Source organism: Apis mellifera, linkage group LG14 (genome assembly GCF_003254395.2).
Source record: "Apis mellifera strain DH4 linkage group LG14, Amel_HAv3.1, whole genome shotgun sequence".
Classification (NCBI taxonomy): domain Eukaryota; kingdom Metazoa; phylum Arthropoda; class Insecta; order Hymenoptera; family Apidae; genus Apis; species Apis mellifera.
The window spans coordinates 5,241,536-5,260,755 of NC_037651.1; the positions used below are offsets into that span (position 1 = coordinate 5,241,536).

The following is a 19,220-nucleotide window of genomic DNA, read 5'->3' on the forward strand; positions in this document are numbered from 1 at the left end:
TCTGTCGTTCGTTCTTTCGTGCGGTGTTCCGTATACGAACGGATTGTGTGTGCGTGTGTACCTTCAGAACGTGCGGCTTCGTGGCGCAGTGCGTGAAATGAGTGACAAGGATCGTTCTTCTCCCACTCTTGTTGAAAACAGTCTCAAGTCGCTGCTCGATCAACCTAGTATTTTTCCATTGATTGGTAAGTATCATTATGATCCTATCTAATTTGTAAGATACAATTTTTTTAGAAGAATATCCTACTATATAAGCTCGATAATCTCCCCTCCTCCCCCTAGCTCTTTCGTCTTGTTAGAACGCGCATTTTTTCTTTTCTTCGAAATTCGCGCAAATACTACTTCAGCGCTGACTAGCGGCGATCGAACGAATACGAACAAACATGTTTTTTCCCTTGATTCCATTGACGAATCACTTTGTCATAAATATTTTTTTCGAATACGAATATCTTCATTGTAATATTAAAATTTTGTACTTTTATTTATTTTTTGCTTTTCTTCATTGATACTCAATAATATACTAAAAAACGCGAGAAACAAAAGTTCTTTTAAAAAATTTTGTTACAATTGGCTGTAAAAAAAAAGGAATACAGAATAGTAAGTACACATTTGATGTTCATTGGTTGCGCCGGCGCTCGGTTCTTGGTCTCTCGATTAACCTCGTTTGGACCCCGTGGTGCACCACGTGATACTACCAACCTAACCTCACTTTCACTTGCTCAATCTATATGTTCGGTTTAGTTCGGTTCAATACGACTATTTTACGAAACGATTTACTAACCTTTCCGATTTGACCATGGAACGTTTTTAATGCCATGTGGTAAATTCGAAATAATAAATTCGACATAATTGATAATTTTATATTAAAACTATTAATTTATACTTATCGAAAATCAATTATTTATATGATCATTTTCTCCTTGGACTGTGTTTCAATTTATTATGATATTAATATTTAATATTTCACGTTTCATTGTTTTGAGCTTTTAAAAATGCGTGTTCTTTCAAGTTTATGAAAAGAATAGAGTGGGGGAATAATATTAGAGGAGGGAGAATGAAATAAAATATTAGTTGCGTAGTATTTATTTAGTTTGCCATTCAATAGTATCTTATTGACATTTATAGTTTTACGTCAGCTTTATAAGTGAAATTATATTGTATCAAACTTTAATAATTGTTCAGTTGTTAAATTGACTTAATAATTAACTTAAACGATTATTCCAAGCTTATCATCGTTTTTTCTTGAAACGTCAATATTTTTTTTTATTATATATTAATTTGCATATCAATTTATATCGTATGACGTGTAAAATGTAAATTAGACAAAGTACATTTCAAGAAACGAATAATTTGAATTTCTTGTCGAGCTGCATTATCTGTGGAATAAGGTTCGAGTCCAGCTCAGGTAATTGTGCTTTGCGCAATCGCGGCATTCGTTCAAGTTTTGTCTATTGGTAACAATAGAAAAGAAAAAAAAAAATAAAAGAAAATAGACTAAAATCTATTTGTTGTCGCTATATAGAAAAGAAAGTGAAAGCATGAAAATCTTATAGAAGTTAATTATCTTAACAACGTTGTATCAATAATTCGAAACATAGAACCGGTAAATTAAGGACAGTTCCCTGACTCAACGTAATGGCTTACTTCCCATTCAATTTTGTAACCAATTTCATACGCTGTTCGCGATGAAATAGGTTTTATTGTAAGGTGACATCAAACGATTAAAGTGAGTGATTGTAAAAATGATTATAAATAGTTTATAATTATTATTATGTTGTTATTATTTTAAAAATTAATTTTTCGATATATATATATGTACGTTTTGAATGTTTAAATTTTCGATGATATTTTACTGTTTGAATTGTAAAAATTGTAATTGAACCTAATTTTTATATAAAATCTATTTTAAATTTATGCATTTAAATAATTCTCAATTTATGTTTATTTTTTTGTCAATATTACGTTATGATATTGTAAGGCGCAAACGAAATACGTTTCGAAGATAATAAAATATACAGAAAAGAAAATCTATTATCGTTATCAATATTTTCATACTCAAGTTTTTCTGTTATGACGCTTCATCATAAACTCGTTTAAAAATTTCAGACTATCCGTCGATTGCTTTTATGATTATCGTATGTATTATAGTTATCGCATTTAGCTTATCTTTGATCCATGTTTTATAAATTTGATAAAACGGCGTTCTTATAATTTCATTCACTATATATATATATATATATAAACATACAAATATATAAATATATATTTATATGTACACATATATATATTTTTTTTTTTAGAAAAAAATTAATATTTTTTTAAGAAAGAAATTTTTTATTATTCATTACGTTATTCATTATTATTACTCATTATTATAAGATAATATGAAAATATGTATGAGAAAATTATACTTAAAAACGATTACTTAGATATAAATGAGATTTATCGTAGCTATTAAATTGCACGGGAGAGGCATTTTTTGGTGCATATTTAATGACCAAGCAGTTTACCGGTCGTAATTATCGTGTACGACACTTTCACGCGATGTAGTTGAACATTAATTTCAAGATTGACACTGAGATAAAACGTTACGTCATAGCTTCGCTCAAGGACTGACATTTGTCATTGCAGAAATAGAAATAAATTGCGAATTTACCGGTATCTGAAAAGAGTAGCCGTGGGTGGAATCGAACTCATCACGTGTTTCACTATAACAAGCATGTCATTCGTTATAGAATTAATTGATAATACCTCTAAAATAATCATATTTTAATGTTTCATTATTTATACGTATCGAATGAAGAAAATCCATTAATGTAAGATATTTTAAAGTATAAATAAAATAATTTAGACATTATTAAACTTTTTTGTGAATAATATTGATATTAATTGATATCATTCACAATTGATATAATGATCAAATGTGTGATTTATTTTTAGAATATTAAATACTTATAGGAAGATCAATATCATTTGGAATTTTAAATATCTTCATAAATGATTAAAAAGAAAAATAAACTAAATTTATAAATTTATATTAGAATCAAATTCATAAATTATTAATTAGACACATCTATTTTTTTTTACTCGATAGATAATTTTTATTGTTATAAACTTTTTGAAATAATATCAAATATTTGTATCGATAAAGATAAAAATTCATAAGAAACAAATTTACAGCAACAATCTAAGTAAACGTTAAATTAAATAAATATTCAAAAATACAAAAATACCAATTGAATTTAAAAAACTTTTTACAAAACTTCTTCATTCTTCCTTTCTGTCAACATAAAAAAACAAAAACGTATAAAAATTTACAAAAATCTAAGAAAAATATCACAATAAAAGATATCACGAGAGCATACCAAAGCATACGTAGTTTTCCTAATGCTTCCCTTATCGCGTTTGCCCGAAAGAAAGAGAACTAAACCCGGTTAATCAGAGATGTTCAGTTAAAAAAAAAAAAGGTCAACGAATGATTAAAAGTGACCGAAGGGTAATTCAAGGCGATAAGTCAACTATCAGTTTTGTGGCCCGACTCATTCTGCTGGAAACACGATTTCTGGACGTTGTTCCACGGTACACGGAGGAGGAGGAGGCGGCACAGCCTATGGGTCTTCTCGTTATTTTTTCTCCTCACTTTTTTTTTCCTGCTCCCCTCCCCTCGCCCCTCTCCCTTTTTCGCGAGGAGGCCTAACGGACGGACGTTCGAAGCGACGAGGCCGGTCGCCTCTGGCCTGGCGTGGCCTCCAACCGAGTACCGCTCTTCTGGCAACCGGCCAAAGCTTATGCCAGGTTTCAACATACCGGCCAACATGGATATTTTCGGGTTTGCGGCGAAACGACAGAGGCCCAGCCTTCTCTTTCTTCGCTTCTCTCTGACCTCGTCGCGACGCGAAACGCACCACCATCCTCCGGATATCTTCATCCATCTATCCTGATCCTTCGTTTCGTTCCCAAGTCTTTCCGCGCCCTTTGCACTCGTATACGTATCCCGTTCGTTGCTTCCGTTTTATCGATCAGAACCTTGGTCGTGTTGGAACAAGGTTCCGTATTCGAAGCGTATTGGATGCAACTTTCTTTTTCAACACGTTATTGGGTTCAACCTTTTCGAACAGCGATTATGCTTTGTAATTGAGATTGTGGATATGGTTACTTGAGCGGATAATAAATGACAGATAAATTAATTAGGATTTTTTTAATGCGTTAGATTAGATTGGTGGAAATATAGATATAGATATAGTAAGTATAGATATCCTGTTGATGTTTGATGATAACTGGAGAGATAGAAAAAAAAATTTTTTTCCCCCCTAAAATATATAGATGTGTATATATTTATGTTATCGATATTGATAATTTATGTTACAGAAATTTAAGAAGAAGAGTATAATTAAGAAGAAAAATTTGGAAAAATATTTTTAGATAAAATTTATTACTCGCGAGAGACAGAGAGATTGTACTGCCATTTATTCGACCTTGAAATCATCTCTCGAACAAGTCACAATTTTTTTCTTCTTCTTATATTCTTATCGCGGATTTTTAAAATGTTATGAAAATATCAAAATTGATAAAATGTGTAGGAAACAATATCATTTAATTAAAATCACTAATAACAACATTGATTGTACTTGAAACGGAGTAGATATTAAATTCAGACATTGCTTTGAGACGATTTTTGAAAAAAATATTGAAAAAATTTACTTACATGTTGCACAAAATAATAAAAGTATTTGAAAGTAAAAAGTGTACACTGGTTTATTCGTGGAGGAAATGAAGGAATTGTGGTAGAGCGTGGCAAAGTATTGGGGGAAAAAAATTGAGTTTCTCGAAGCAAAGTTTGCTCGCTACTTGTTAGCATCGTCGAGGTATGGTAATAAGTGGCAAGGCGAGGCTTATCTACTCATAAGTTGCTTACTCATTATTGTGCCGGTTTTGAATAATTTACAGCGACGACACGTCGCGGGGCACGTGGCCGTTCCTCTCGCACGCTGTGCAACTAGTATTTACGATTCTGTAAAAGGGACTGCACGATAAGATAATGGTGACAGTAATTTAGAGACGCTCGTGCGTGATTTAGAAGTAAAAACGAGGCCGTGCAAGGATCCGTAGATCTTGATCGAGATATAGGTTTCGAGAAATCATTCTTTCGTCGTCAAATATTTATTTTCTTTGAAAATATATTTTTTGAATGATGAAGAATAAATATTTCTCTTTTTCTTCTTTCTATTTCCTTTTCTACGTCATGTTTTTCTAAATTATACTTTTTCTTCGAAATATACGGTAATTAAACAAAGAGATAATATTTCTAAATATACTTTTTTAATATCGATATACACAATGAAACGTGAGAGTATAGAATATAATTATTTCGAGTAATTTTCTTTTTTTTAATTTTAATATTATCACATTTAATCTATTATTGAAATTATCTTACATATATAAAATAACATATATAAAAATATTTAATTTAGTTCCAATGTTTAAGAAATAAATAACGAGAATAGATGGAGAATATCACAATCATTTTCTATTTTGCATTTCAATTAAATAAAAAAAAAAAAGAAAAAATGAATAAATATTTACATTTGATTCCTCGTATAAATAGTATTTGTCCAGACATTAAACAAAGTAATTTTTCTTATAGAAATTTTTCAAGTATTTGATCGGTATCTTCATTGGAGCGAAGAGTGTTCCGTCACTTTTTAAACTTCTCTGTTCGATTTCTGTACGTTTCGGTTTCCCATTTTTGTGTGTCATGGTTTGAACAGACAGTTAATGTAATTGAACGAATCATACAAGTGTACGGTGTCACGAAGCCTTTACATCGTGTGTCTCGATGTAAAAATAAGGCTTCCACGTCAAGGTTGTTGCGGATGCGGCATAAAGTTGCAGAATCTTTTGGATTTTCAATCTCTTTCTCTCTTTTTTCTCTCTCTCTCTCGATTTTCTGACCGCATCAAATTCTACGCACTTAAGTCTGTTTCTTTTTTTTTAGTGTTCTTTCAAAAAAATCTGAAAGAAATAAATCTGGGACGTTTATCGAAGTTTTTACTTCAAGTTGTACAATCATTCATAAAGTTAAATAAGGGATCCAGTGGAAAATAGGTACGTATGTATTAATTTCTTTGGTTTTTTTGTATCCTTATTTCGTTTCGTTCTATTCATCTTTTGATACAACATTTTTCAATCTTTTCTCACTTCAACACATGCATCAAAATTAATTAATAAATTTCGAAATAAATAATTTAAATATTTCGTTCCCCTCGGTGAAAAATATCTTTATTTTCAGCCTCAGAAGAGTTGATATTATAAGATACACAACGAAGTTGCTCTATACCTTTAAACCTGAAATATATTTATCGAAAAATTATATCTACCTCAAACATTTCTATTCACACGTTATCGATAATCTTATCACATTATAGATATTTTCGAAAAATTCATTCTTCGTAGAACGTTAACGAACGATGAGAAGAACGAACGTTTCGCCTGTTTCGCCGCGCTATCCGAATTATTTCGAAGGACCTCGTGCTTATAAAGTTGCATCACGCGACGGAATACGGCCGCTACTATAGATAGACAAGCGTGGACTCACGAGCATTTGCACGCCGATTTCTCTGCACCCCTAAACGTAACACGCGGAAATTAGAAATATTGGACGAGTTACGCATACGAGAGAGAGAAGACACGTGACGGGCGGACCGAAGCACACCACGTGCCCTCGCGTATTTCGCATGGTAACGCGAATATGCAGGTGAAATATCATCGATCCGCATACTCGAAATCTGCTTTTTACCGCTGGCCCGAATCCAAATCGAATATTATTCCCGACAGAATCGAAACTCGCGCCACCATCGGATTTGTTTCCTATTCGAAGTCATCGTACTCCATCCTATCCGATTTTTCGCGGGAACAATCGCGAATAAATTTGCTCCAATTGTTTCTTACAATTTTTCTTTCTTCCTTTTTTTTTTTATAAATAAATCTCGTTCCTTTTGGTTTGTTTCTTCTTCTAATTTTTTTTCTTTCTTTTCCCTTTTTTTTTCGATGGATATCTAAAATGAAATTTTGGAGAATTATTCTGGATGATTAATTTAATTGTAATTGGAAAATATAAAAACTTTTGTAATCGATTTGACTAGTGTATATTTTGAAGATGGAAGAATTATTTTTTTTGAAATATTTTATTTATAAAATTTGAATCGTTCTATTTCTTTTCTCTGTAGAAAAAAAAAATTATTCTTTATTAGTCTATTTCGTAACGCAATGACGATTTAATCTTGCATTTGCATCTTTTGTGTATCCTTGTATCTTATTCTTAAAACCTTCTATTGTGCAGACGTTATGGGAACCGGAAGGATATTCTCAAGCACATTTACAGCAGTTAAATAGCCACTGGGATCGATTTTGGAGAAAGTGACCAAAGTGGTAGTGAAACGACCGGTACTATAAAACAACTTTGAAAGTGTTACTTGAGAGAAAAATAGAAAGAAGTAATAAAGAAAGGTTCTGGATGAATCCGATTATATCCTCTCTTAACTTTTTAACACTAGAACTAACAAACCAAATCAAATTGGTTTGGTTTTACATTTTTTTGTTTTTATTAATTCATCGTTTCCTTGATTTTTAAAAATTATTTAAAAAATCTTCGAAATCTGACAATTTTTATCAATTTTCCAAGGAAGCCTTGATAAAAAAAGAAAAAGAAATTGAATTATTCTTTCTATTTTTATTAACTCATCATTTCCTTGATTTTTAAAAATTATTTAAAAAATATAAATCTTCGAAATCTGACAATTTTTATCAATTTTCCAAGGAAGCTTTGATAAAAAACAAAAGAAATTGAATCATTCTTTCTATTTTTATTAATTTATCATTTCCTTGATTTTTAAAAATTATTTAAAAAATCTTCGAAATCTGACAATTTTTATCAATTTTCCAAGAAAGCTTTGATAAAAAAGAAAAAGAAATTGAATCGTTCTTTCTATTTTTATTAATTCATCATTTCCTTGATTTTTAAAAATTATTTAAAAAATCTTCGAAATCTGACAATTTTTATCAATTTTCCAAGGAAGCTTTGATATAAAAAAAGAAATTGAATCGTTCTTTCTATTTAAATTCAATCTTCAACAACTTTATTCCAAAATGTTAAAAGATAATATCTCGACAAAATTATGATGTAACTATGATGAAACATGAGAACAATAAAAGCAGTATCCGCAAACTTGAATCACTCGCAATTTTGAATTTGAAATATCGAAATTATAAATTATTCAAAAGCGAACGCTTCTAAAATTATTTTTAACTTAATATCTAAAATTATTTCAAATAAAACAATAGTATCGGTGGCAGAAGAGCCGAAGGAATACCATAATGATGACATTAATGGCATCAACCAAGAGACACGAAGACAATGCTCAAAGTCATTCACAATCCCGAATCATTTATAATTTTGAATTTAAAATACCGAAATCATAAATCATTCGTAAAAACCGCTTTCAAAACTTGTAGAGAGAGACAAGCTGGTGGATTAAGAAATATTTCCAACGTATTTCCATGGTGACGTTTTCAGCAACGAAATACACAATAATTTAACCACGGCAACTTTATGCGGTTTATTGTCAACTTTTCTGTATATATATATATATATATATATATATATATATATTTAGAGCCTTAAACCCTTTCTAATCTGGCTACGGAAATATCCTGCATATTCTTGTATATCCGAACTAAGGTATCGACTGTAAAGGAGATAGGGTCGTGTTTCCTCGTGGTGAAGTTATCCGAATGCTCTTACACGATCGTAAATCACGGTTCGTCTCACAATAGCGTGCACCGGGTCTAACGTTACCTGCTCGTTACGTTTCTTAACAAGCCGCTTTATCTTGGCTGTGCCTCTCGAGTAATTATGCGACTGACGATTTTATTCGAGATACTGTTATCGGTGTATACGTATGATTATTCGTTTTATTCATGCGTCGTGTAACGCTCGCTACCATTCTTACCGATAGTGGAATTTATGTCCATCTATCGGTTTCTTACTCGATCGGTTTTTTTTTTTTTTCTATTAAAAATCGAAAACTGTAGGGAAAAAGAAACCGATTACAGTCCATTTTTATTGATTTTGAAATCGTTGAAGTCGTGATCTATAAGAGAGAGAGAGTTGCAAAGTGTTTCTCCAGAGGGAGCGTTGCTGCCAATTTTTATTTCAATATCATGTTATTACTTTATTTGTTATGTTATTTTAATATTGTCAAGATGATTCTCTCGTTACTCGAGACAATGGAGTGTGTTATTACCGAGCGTAGCATATTGAATACCGAACATCATTTTATTGAACATTGTAAAAGGGGGTCACAACTGAAAAAAAGAAAATACAAGGAAATAAAGTCCAATTTTAAAACTACTTTCTTGTAAAAATTAGAAAACGTGACTTACCAAGTTTTTCTCCTCCGGTCTTTAGAGATGTATTGTTTCTTAGTTATAAAGGTCCGCGAAGATTAAGATGAGATCCTTTATTTATTTTCCATTTTTTTTTTTCTTTATCCTTTGTCGTTCATCAATTTAAAAAATAAGTATCTTACATATTTCATGATGTTTTTAAATTTCAATGTATTCATACATCAACTTACAAGGATTCCTTTGTCTTAGATAACCTGTTATTCAGTCAAGTGATTAGTAATCGGTTCGAATCAATTATGATATAATTAAACTAATAATTATTTATCGATTAAATCGATTAAAATTCCCACCATAATCCACTCCATTTATTTCTTTTTAAGGGGAAGGATCTAAAAAACTTGTTTTTTTCCCCTTTACTATTCAAATGTAGAAGAAGAAGAACTTCTGTGTGTTACAGACTATTAATTTTCACTTTCCACTTTTAATTTTTACCTAAGAATCGAACGATCTGCAATTCAAATAATCCTCAATTAGTATCATTGTATAGTGAAATATTTTAAAACAAAAAAAGTTGCAAAAATAAAAACTTTTAATGTTGAATGATTGCGATTTGAACTCTCTCCAAAATAAATAAGACAGAAACTTTTTTGAAGAAGAAAGACCGATGTTGGCCAGTGTAAATTATTCGATAGTCAAATATACACATTGTGTATACATATATTTACTTATTGTTAAATGTTTCTGGCTTGAACGATGCCCAACCATAGAGAACTGGTAGGTAAAATAGTCTCTCGTTACCGCTATACGTGTGCGTGTGCGAACGCATCATTAGCAAGACTATCATTAGACAACAAGGCCGTGAGCAGGGCCGTCATTGCTGAGAAACGGCCACTGCTTTTAATATTGTTGGCGTTTTCCGTTTCTATTTTTTTTTTTTTTTTATCTTGCATATTCCACTAAAGTGAAAATATTGGATATTTATTATTATCATTATTGTTGTCAAGATTTTTTAATCTTTATTTCTTTATATACTTCTTTATTTACTTCTTTATATAAAAAGTTATTGTATTTGATAAAATAAAAATTTTGATAATTCATTTATAACGTGAAAACTTTTTATATAATTATAAAATAATATTATAAACTGAAATCTTGAGAAGAAAAGATAGTTATTGGATTTTTTTTATTTTTCAAAGTATAATGTTTCTTGTATAAAAATTTGATACACGATAATTTTTAGAATGAAAATTTTTTAATGCTTATTTATGCTTAAACATTTGATTCTATGTATTCTTAAAATTTGTAAAAAATTTATATTACCTATTATTCTTTAAAAGATTATACAATTGAATTAAAAATCAATTTTCAATTTGTACGGATGGAAAAGACTAAGAAGAGAAAAAAAATTATAAAATAAAATATATTCATCAAAATTTGTATTGCACGATCGATATTTATCATCTTCTTAGAATTTCTATTTAATTCGTCTTCTTCTTCGTCGATGAATTCAAAATATTTTCATTATACTGTAAAAAAGAAATTTAATGTCACGAAAGATCACATTAATGTGTAATATTATGCAAGTTTTCAAGGAGTATGTTATAAACATACTTAATATTCTATAAGAAAATAAAATTTCATATTCCAATAAAAAAGTGTTTAAACAGGGAAATGCATTTAAATGGATTCAAGCAAATATTGTATATGCATTTTATACTTGCATCTATATTCTTCTTCTTCTTGAGTCAATCTTTGCACCTTGAATCGATCGTAAAATGGAGAGAATGGATATCTTGTTGGAGGGTTATTCTTGCTTTCCTTCAGAATTTTCAGAGATCGAATGGTTGCTTTGTGGACTGTCTTTCGTTAAGAGGCTGCTGCTTTTCGTCGGTTGTTTGGTCAAGTCCAGCCCATCGATTTCCTTCGGAAATTCTTCCCTTCTTCTCCTCCTTCCACGTCGTCTACGCCTCGAGGAAGATCTTCTTCTTCGCGAGGTTTTTCTACGACGAGATCTACGACGAGATCTTCCAGCTCTACGTCTTCGTCCTCTTCTTCTTGAACGTCCTCTTCTTCTTCTTCTTCCTTTACAAGGAATCTCGACCGTTGCATCGCCACCACTTATGCACTGACCGTTGAGGAAGTCTGGATTGTACGTGTAACATCCTCTGAAAAGAAAATATACATATTCAACAAATTTATCCTTAAATTTCACGTTCTTTAATGTCATCGAGATCTTGTGATGATTTATAGTGAAAAAATAATTTTATATCTAGTAATCCCTAGGAATGGTATCTAGTGGATTTGTTAATTGTTTTATGGCATTCAATATATTAGTTTTTATTTTATCTTTTTCTATGAGATTACGAACTGGTAATTTTTTAAATTTAATAATTAATTTTTAGTACTAATAACTAAGTTTTTAATAATATTGGAAAAAAATCTATTCACGTCATTGTATATTAAATTATTGAAAAGATAAAATGTCGTCAAAGATTTACATTATCGTATAATGTAATAATTATTGAAGAGATAAGCGAAAATTTTATTCAAAATAATTCAATGAATGAAAATTTCATTTATGTATGATAGTACGAATAATAAAAACTTTACTTGTAACTTATGATAACGAATCATAAAATTTGTCATAATATTTTGAATATTACGAAGACGAAAGAAAAATTTGCATTATATTAATTATATATATGTATATATTTTTCAAAGAAATTATTCTCTCTTGATTGAAGAAAAGTATGAGGAGCTAGAAAAAAATCCTATTGAAAATTTTACAAAATTTTGTTACCCCTTTAAACGTTGAAGAATTCCATAAGTTACGCCTCTCTTGAGAGCGAGTTGGACATGTGGTCTGATTTCAGAACCAGGAATATTATATTCTTGAGCAATGTAATTACTAATTTCCTGGGGAGTTGATCCTTGTATGGCTTGTAATCTGCGGATAGCTTCCACGACTTGTGCTTCGATTCGTTGAGATCTTTTGAATGCCATTCTAGCATCTGGACCTGGAAAAATTAAATTAATCTCTGTAATCTTTTATATTAAATAAGAAAAAAAAAAAAAAAAAAGAAATTATTCGAAATAAAATAATATTCAATTTAAATACGCACGTAAAACGATTTTCTTTGGAGAAGCATTTACTTAAAAAATTGTATTCCTTTGTATTAAAAATAATTGCGGTTATTTTCATATAGCTATATAGCTCAGTAGCAAATTTTTTGATGAAACTTGTTTAATTTTTTTTTTTTTTTTTTCACATTGAGTTATGATATATTTAATTAATTTATCGGATTTTATGGAAGTCGTATAATTTAACAGCAGAGATAATTTACAGTATAAAATATTATTGCGCCTAATTTTTGTATGCAGTCATTTTTAGTGACTTTTATCGATCACGCGAAATTTCACTTAATGGTAAAATAAACAACCAACCCTTTCCTGTTTCCAAGAGACGATAGTCTTTTACCACATTCTCGCCTTGCATGATTTTATAATTGGCCATACGATCGAGTGAAAAAAATCAAGGGATTTCGATCTATTTTTCTTTTCGATGTTCGCATATCTCCTCTTCCCCTCTCGGATCTCGTGATTTATCTTTCTCTTTCTTTCTACCGGTCTACCTAAGCAGAAATAAAACAGTACTGAATAGCGCCAGAAGAGTACGACAGACCTTTAAACAGTGACGTCATCGAAGCTGTTTTCTCATGCCTTTGTAAATATAGTACTCTTCCGGCTGTTTGACTTGCAAATTGAGAGTACAATTAGAGGACTGCTCGAAAAATTGCCGTTCGAATTATCACCGAGACGTGGCAAAGAATGAAACGAGATAATGTATATGTATTGAATTTTCATTTCTAAAATGGCATTTTTGATAAAAAAAAATATGACATTCTCATGGTCCATGGTAATGTATGTGGAAAAAAATCATCTGTAAAAAAGAAATTGTAATTTTTTATTTAGTAATTTCTTATTCAATTTAACGTGTCTGGAATAAATATTCTATTTATATACGTATATATAAATTAATTATATTTTTTTTATATTACTACGTAAATAAAGTAATTACAAATTAGTGATCGTGATTAGAAGCATAAATAAATATAAATTATATAATAAATTGCTCATAATAGTAATATTTTGTATATAATAAAAAAATCTTATAGATCAGATTAAACAAAAATTAAAGATTAATTCCAATAATATAATTATCGTATAATTATATTATATAGATATATGTTTTTTAAATATTTATGATTGGAATAAGAAAAAGAATAATATATTTATTAAATATAAATGAAGATAAAATAAAAATTAAATTTTAATTTTATTTTTCGAAATAAAAATAAATTTAATCGTCAATATACTAGTTCTTCGCAATGATGTCATATTCGAGTTGCCATTTTTACCGACATGTGATAACATTAATAACTATAAACAGATACACGTGACGATCATTTGTGCGGGACACAATTAAATTTAAAAATTTACAATTTGAATTGAGCGTAACAATATATTGTCAAAAAAGGATGTCTCGTGAATTGCGAACAAAGCCTAGTTGAAATTAAACATAATCCAGTCTCGTATAAATATCGTAAATAACTATTTATTTATATCGTGAATAATTTAACAAAAAATTACCAATGTAGAAGAAAGAATGCTTTATAGGTTATTAAAGGATATGTTAAAATCTTTATTATTAAGAATTAATTAATTATTTATATGGAAGCTACTAAAAGGAATCTATAAATTGATCAATTTAATTTTCATGAAACCTGATAAAAATACTCATTATCGATAATAATTATAATATTTCGTACTTTTTATCATATATCATGTCTTCTTTTACTTATTTTTTGCCATATACTATGTCTTCTGAAATTTCATTTAATGATTTTGAATTTTTTTTTAAAATTAAATTATAATTTTCTAAGATAAAAAAAATTTATACTATATTATTTCATCATTATTTTTATTTAATATTTAAAAATTTATCAATTCATAATCGAGAATCATAATTTTAATATATTTTTCTTTATGATATAGGTTAATAATTTACTGTTACTTTCGTTTTCAAACGTTTTTAAGGTTATAAGTAATTGATAGTAATAGTGTAATTGTAAAGATTTTTTTTTAATATATATATATTTATTTTGTTTCTTTGATTATAATATTCCCTGTAGAATTATTTTTTAAATTTAATAGGCAAAAAGAAATCTTAAATAAATAATAAATAATATAATAAATAATGATAAGAAGAATCATCTTACATTGTTAGTGAGATCTCCTATAGAGAGCAGCACGAAACAGAGTTAGACTTTACTGGCATCTGGCTCAGATTCATGGAATTTAGTAGCGCCATCGAGAATCTGCCATCGGTAATAATCGATTAAGAAAAGAAAGAACGTTTTACTAGAAAATTAATCTATTACTTACTTTTAATTTGTGGAAAAAACATAAAAATTTATTAATTTTTATAAATCTTTAAAATAAAATTTATGGGCAAATTGAAAGAAAATCTAATTTTTCTTGATCTTCTCTATTTTTCTACTTCTTTTTCGACCAATAAGATCACTTCTGTCGATGAAAGTATTCGGAACACTGAATTATCGATATGTATCGAATCGTATCGATTATTCATAGCGCACTCTATATACTGAAAAGTTGATTAGTTGAACCGCCATGTTGGAAAGTGGAATTTTCAAATTGGTCAGTGATCGCGTAATGTTTTATTGTAATAAGTGATTATTGTTGTAAAAAGTGAGTGCAGAAGCTGAATGTGAGGCCTGGATGACATCGGGGATGATGAGGATGCAATACTTAACTCCGAGAACGTCTTCTGTAAGTCAAACTTCCAAATTTTATTTTTTTTATAATGATATTCTAATGGCGTCTCTTGAATCGAGATTCGAAATAAATTCGACGCGAAAAAATACGCGATAAACAATTGTACATGTAACGTAACGCAAAGTTTATTGAGAAACGAACGATTTTTCTTTCGTGTATGCATTTTTTTTCGTGAAATAGCATGAAATAAAGAGCCTCGTGAATACACAAGGACATGTACCGGACACGATTCATTCATCCATGTGAGATCTGTATAGGAATTGTTTATTGTTAGCTGGCTAGTTCCTGCATAAATTGATTGGCCAAATGATTCTAAATTGCCTAGGTTTTGTTACAGAAATTGTAGCATTACCTTTTTTATATTATAAATATTTAAAATCTTTTTCACGATATTCAGATAAATTCATACGATTTTCGTAATACAGCCGCCATCTTGGATGACGTCATTCTCGCGGTGAAAAATAATTTCGATAATAATAAAAATAATGATCATTAAATATTGAAATAATCAGAGAAATATTTTTGAAAATAAGTTTCATAAAATTATTTCATATATTCTTTATTATTTATATATATATACTATATATAATAAAAATAGATGAAAAAACAAAAAAATGAACGACATCTCCTTTTTTAATATCGTAAATTATTGGATCAAGATTAAAACGAATATTCAGAGCATGTTGATTGCAAATTCGTGCTACGTGATTGTTATTAATCGGAGAGATGAATTCGACACGGCGTACCAAGTTGAAATACACATTGGATCGAGCGAAAGTGGTCACATAAATGTCGAGAACAGAGAATACGGCCTAACGAATGTGGAGAGATCGGTGAACCGGAAGCGAAAGGCGCGCAACTTCACGATTCGTTTGGTTCGTGGTATACACGCGTAAGATCATCAGCCTGCTGGCCTTTAATGCATCACGAAACGAGAAATCTGGTTCTTAACGCTTCCAATATTTTTCTTCTCCTCTTATCTCTTCTCTCATATATCTTCGAGTTAAGAAACTTGAAATTATCAAATTTCAATTATTAAGAAATTCTGTTTTAGAGATATCAACCTCTATTTTTAATAGCATGTATATTATATCCCTATATCACGTTTCTACAGTTTTGGAGCTTCGATTTTAGATCCATCTTGCAAAATCCAGAGTCTAAACTTGAAACTCTTCACCTTAATGATTCAGATTTTCATGGTCTAGCGTTTAAAGTGTCTTCTTTAATTTTAAACTTTAGATTTTAAAGCATTTTAAATCCGCACTCGAACATTTCTCTCCACTACAATTTCCTTTTACTTTCTTCCAAAATGGTATAAGAATCTTTTTTCAATAAACTTTACGAAATTGTAGTTTAAAAGGATGACTGGTTGGAAAAATAGGGTTCGTTGAATTTAATCGTTTTTTTTATCACACGACAGTGCAGAGGCATACGATCCGCGTATCTTCTAATATTTGCAGAAGATACTGTCTGCTATAAATCAGTGTGAAAGGGTGACTCAGATGTAACACTTATGTTAGAAAACTCGATTGAATGAGATGCCTAACGCTTACGTAACATCGACGACATCGCCATAACGCATTGCAACGGATACGTTTGCGATTCGCAAGGCCGTGTCTCCAGAATTTACTGGTTATTGTATTAACTCCCCGATAAAAAGTTCTATAAATATACATCCAACTGTTTACTCTCGAAAGACATCAAACATATTCACATTTTCGATACCTTCTCAGGTGTTAATGTAATGGCAAAAGAATTTTAGATTTTATTCTTCTAGATTGATTCTAAAATCTTTTTCATTCTCGCGTGATGGAAATTGGTAGATAAACTGACTGGGATTAAAATTTGATCAAAGATTTTAATAATTTTGAAGATATGAAGAGACAGAATACTATTGCTTTATATATTTTTGTTTCACTTTGTAATTTGTTTTTCTTCAAATATATAGTAATGTTTACGAGTAAGTAATGTAAAATTAAATGGAATACACATAGATTACGCAAGAGTTGTGGCATCTTCACGGCCTTAAAAATTGTTATATCATCGTTATTGTCACTGAACGCAATGCTGGTTAATAAAAGGGAAATAGAAAACTGTTATCGATGTGTTACCGTTTTCCATTTTTAGTTCTTCTTCCCCCTCTCCTCTCTTTTTTCTCTTTTCAAATTCACTCTTTTAATTTGCATACACGCATTCCCGAGATTTCTACGAAACATCTGAAACGAATATCACTTTTTTAAAATTTTAAAAGATTAATTAATCGTTTAAATACATTGCGTAGATTGAGTAGAATAAGATTTTTAAATGGATGGAATATGTAAATAAAGATTTGCTTCGAGAAAAAAAATCACGATTGATTGAATTGGAAAAGTAAAATTCAAATTATCAAAGCAGCCGATATCATCCTAATTTTAATTAAAATTTTATAAATTTTAAAAGATTAATTAATCTAGTTAGATCGCATACACTTGAGTAGAATAAGATTTTTAAATGGAATATATAAATAAAGATTTGTTTCGAGAAAAAAATCACGATTGATTGAATTGGAAAAGTAAAATTCAAATTAGCCGATATCATCCTAATTTTAATTAAAAGGATATTTCATGTAAAATTTTTCGCGATTTTTCGGTCGTATTTTCTTCTTTTTTTTTTTTCTTCTTCCTTTATTATCTCTTTTTTCACGGTAGGATCGTGACTAATCACGTGGGAAAATATCACGTGTGTTAGGTAGCATTGTAATGTGCATCTGACGTCCTTGCGGCATTCACAACGCATTTTTCCATTACCGTTAAATACCACGGGATGAACGCGCAGCATTTATAGAATCTATGCCAATTAATGAAACGAGTTAACTAACTGGAAAAAATCGATTAAAAATTGAAAATAATAAAAAAGAAGAAGAAGAAGAAGAAGAAGAAGAAGAAGAAGAAGAAAAAGAAACGAAAACAAAAATTATTCAATAATATTTAATCATCGGGCGAATGATTTGTCCCTTCTACGTTTTATTTTTCTAAAAATAAATTATTTCGATTGTAAATATGTACGATATCGATATTTTCTTTCCTTTTTCTTCTTCTTCTTCTTTTTTTTTTTTTTTCTTTACTCGAATCCTGTGCGCGGTATCACAGTAATCACGAGACTGGCACGCACGAAGAAGCTCAATTAAATTGATCTCGGTAGTGTACCATTTTATTACGGCATTGTAAGGAACAATTGTTTTCTCACGTGTCTGAAAAACTGATTGCCAGTGATGTCACGTCCGGAGACCGACCTTCGTTCGCAGCCACGTCCGGCACACCGATTCTTTCTACGTAGATTCAGAAAAATGAGAAAATTACGAGGCAACCGGGAGCCAGGTGAAACTTTTTAACCTGTCCTTTGATTCTTCCCTCTTCCCATTCGATGATATATAGAATATACGGGGAGAATTCTATTTTCTCCTTTTCAATTTCTTCATTTTTGACTTTTCCGTTCAATGCAATTTCCCTTTTTCTATATATATATCATGAAAGAAAAAATTGTTAATTTCGAATAGAAAATTAGATCAGATAGAAAATTCTAATTTTGATAAATTGGAGGAGGATAAACTATATTTTATCTATCTTTTACATTAAATTTTATCAATTAAATTTAAACCACCTCTTTAAGTAAAGTATATTCCATCCCATCGTACGACTCTTTGTAAAAATTGCTTCTCGACAGAATGAGAAATAAAAAATAAAATATAAACGAAAGTAAAGAGCAAGAGAGAGGAGAATACGAACATTTCCAATAGAAGAATTAATAAAGAAAGAAAGAAAGAAAGAAAGAAAACCTGTGAAAAGACGGATGTATGTAACATTGCGTGGAACGAGCGAACTGAAACTCGTTCCGCTTACACAGAAATATCTCGAGGATGGTTCGATATCGGTGGGTATATACCACCTTCCACGTGTCCGATTCACGTGGCGGGACACGTG

At 30.0% G+C, this 19,220-nt stretch overlaps 1 protein-coding gene and 2 long non-coding RNA genes across 5 annotated transcripts; 1 reads left to right on the top strand and 2 right to left on the bottom strand.

Moving 5' to 3' along the window:
- The first annotated feature begins 61 nt into the window (after positions 1 to 61).
- On the top strand, positions 62 to 7,484 carry LOC107965502. The gene is made up of 2 exons (XR_001705531.2): positions 62 to 185; positions 5,996 to 7,484. It is a non-coding gene; the product is annotated as an uncharacterized LOC107965502 (long non-coding RNA).
- Positions 7,485 to 9,053: 1,569 nt separating this feature from the next.
- Positions 9,054 to 10,354, bottom strand: LOC107965504. Of its 2 annotated transcripts, none has more exons than XR_003306063.1 (4): positions 10,131 to 10,354; positions 9,756 to 9,913; positions 9,442 to 9,659; positions 9,054 to 9,363 (listed from the first exon to the last, which is right to left on the bottom strand). It is a non-coding gene; the product is annotated as an uncharacterized LOC107965504 (long non-coding RNA). The 2 variants fall into 2 exon arrangements; XR_003306062.1 differs by having other exon boundaries at positions 9,993 to 10,354.
- Positions 10,355 to 10,892: 538 nt separating this feature from the next.
- Positions 10,893 to 13,392, bottom strand: LOC100576688 (histone H1, gonadal). 2 transcript variants are annotated; one of them, XM_026445129.1, is made up of 3 exons: positions 12,850 to 13,392; positions 12,206 to 12,422; positions 10,893 to 11,570 (listed from the first exon to the last, which is right to left on the bottom strand). In XM_026445129.1, the coding sequence occupies exons 1-3, from the start codon at positions 12,917 to 12,919 to the stop codon at positions 11,210 to 11,212; spliced, it is 648 nt and encodes a 215-aa protein (XP_026300914.1). In that variant the 5' UTR covers positions 12,920 to 13,392; the 3' UTR covers positions 10,893 to 11,209. The 2 variants fall into 2 exon arrangements, with proteins under 2 accessions (XP_026300914.1, XP_026300915.1); XM_026445130.1 differs by having other exon boundaries at positions 12,528 to 13,392.
- Positions 13,393 to 19,220: the final 5,828 nt, after the last annotated feature.

Coding starts and splice junctions, on each gene's coding strand:
- LOC100576688 (XM_026445129.1), bottom strand. CDS start 12,919: ATGGCCAATTATAAAATCATGCAAGGCGAGAATGTGGTAAAAGACTAT. Junction 12,423..12,849: donor TCTCTTGGAAACAGGAAAGG/GTTGGTTGTTTA, acceptor TAATTTTTCCAG/GTCCAGATGCTAGAATGGCA. Junction 11,571..12,205: donor ATTCTTCAACGTTTAAAGGG/GTAACAAAATTT, acceptor TTTTCTTTTCAG/AGGATGTTACACGTACAATC.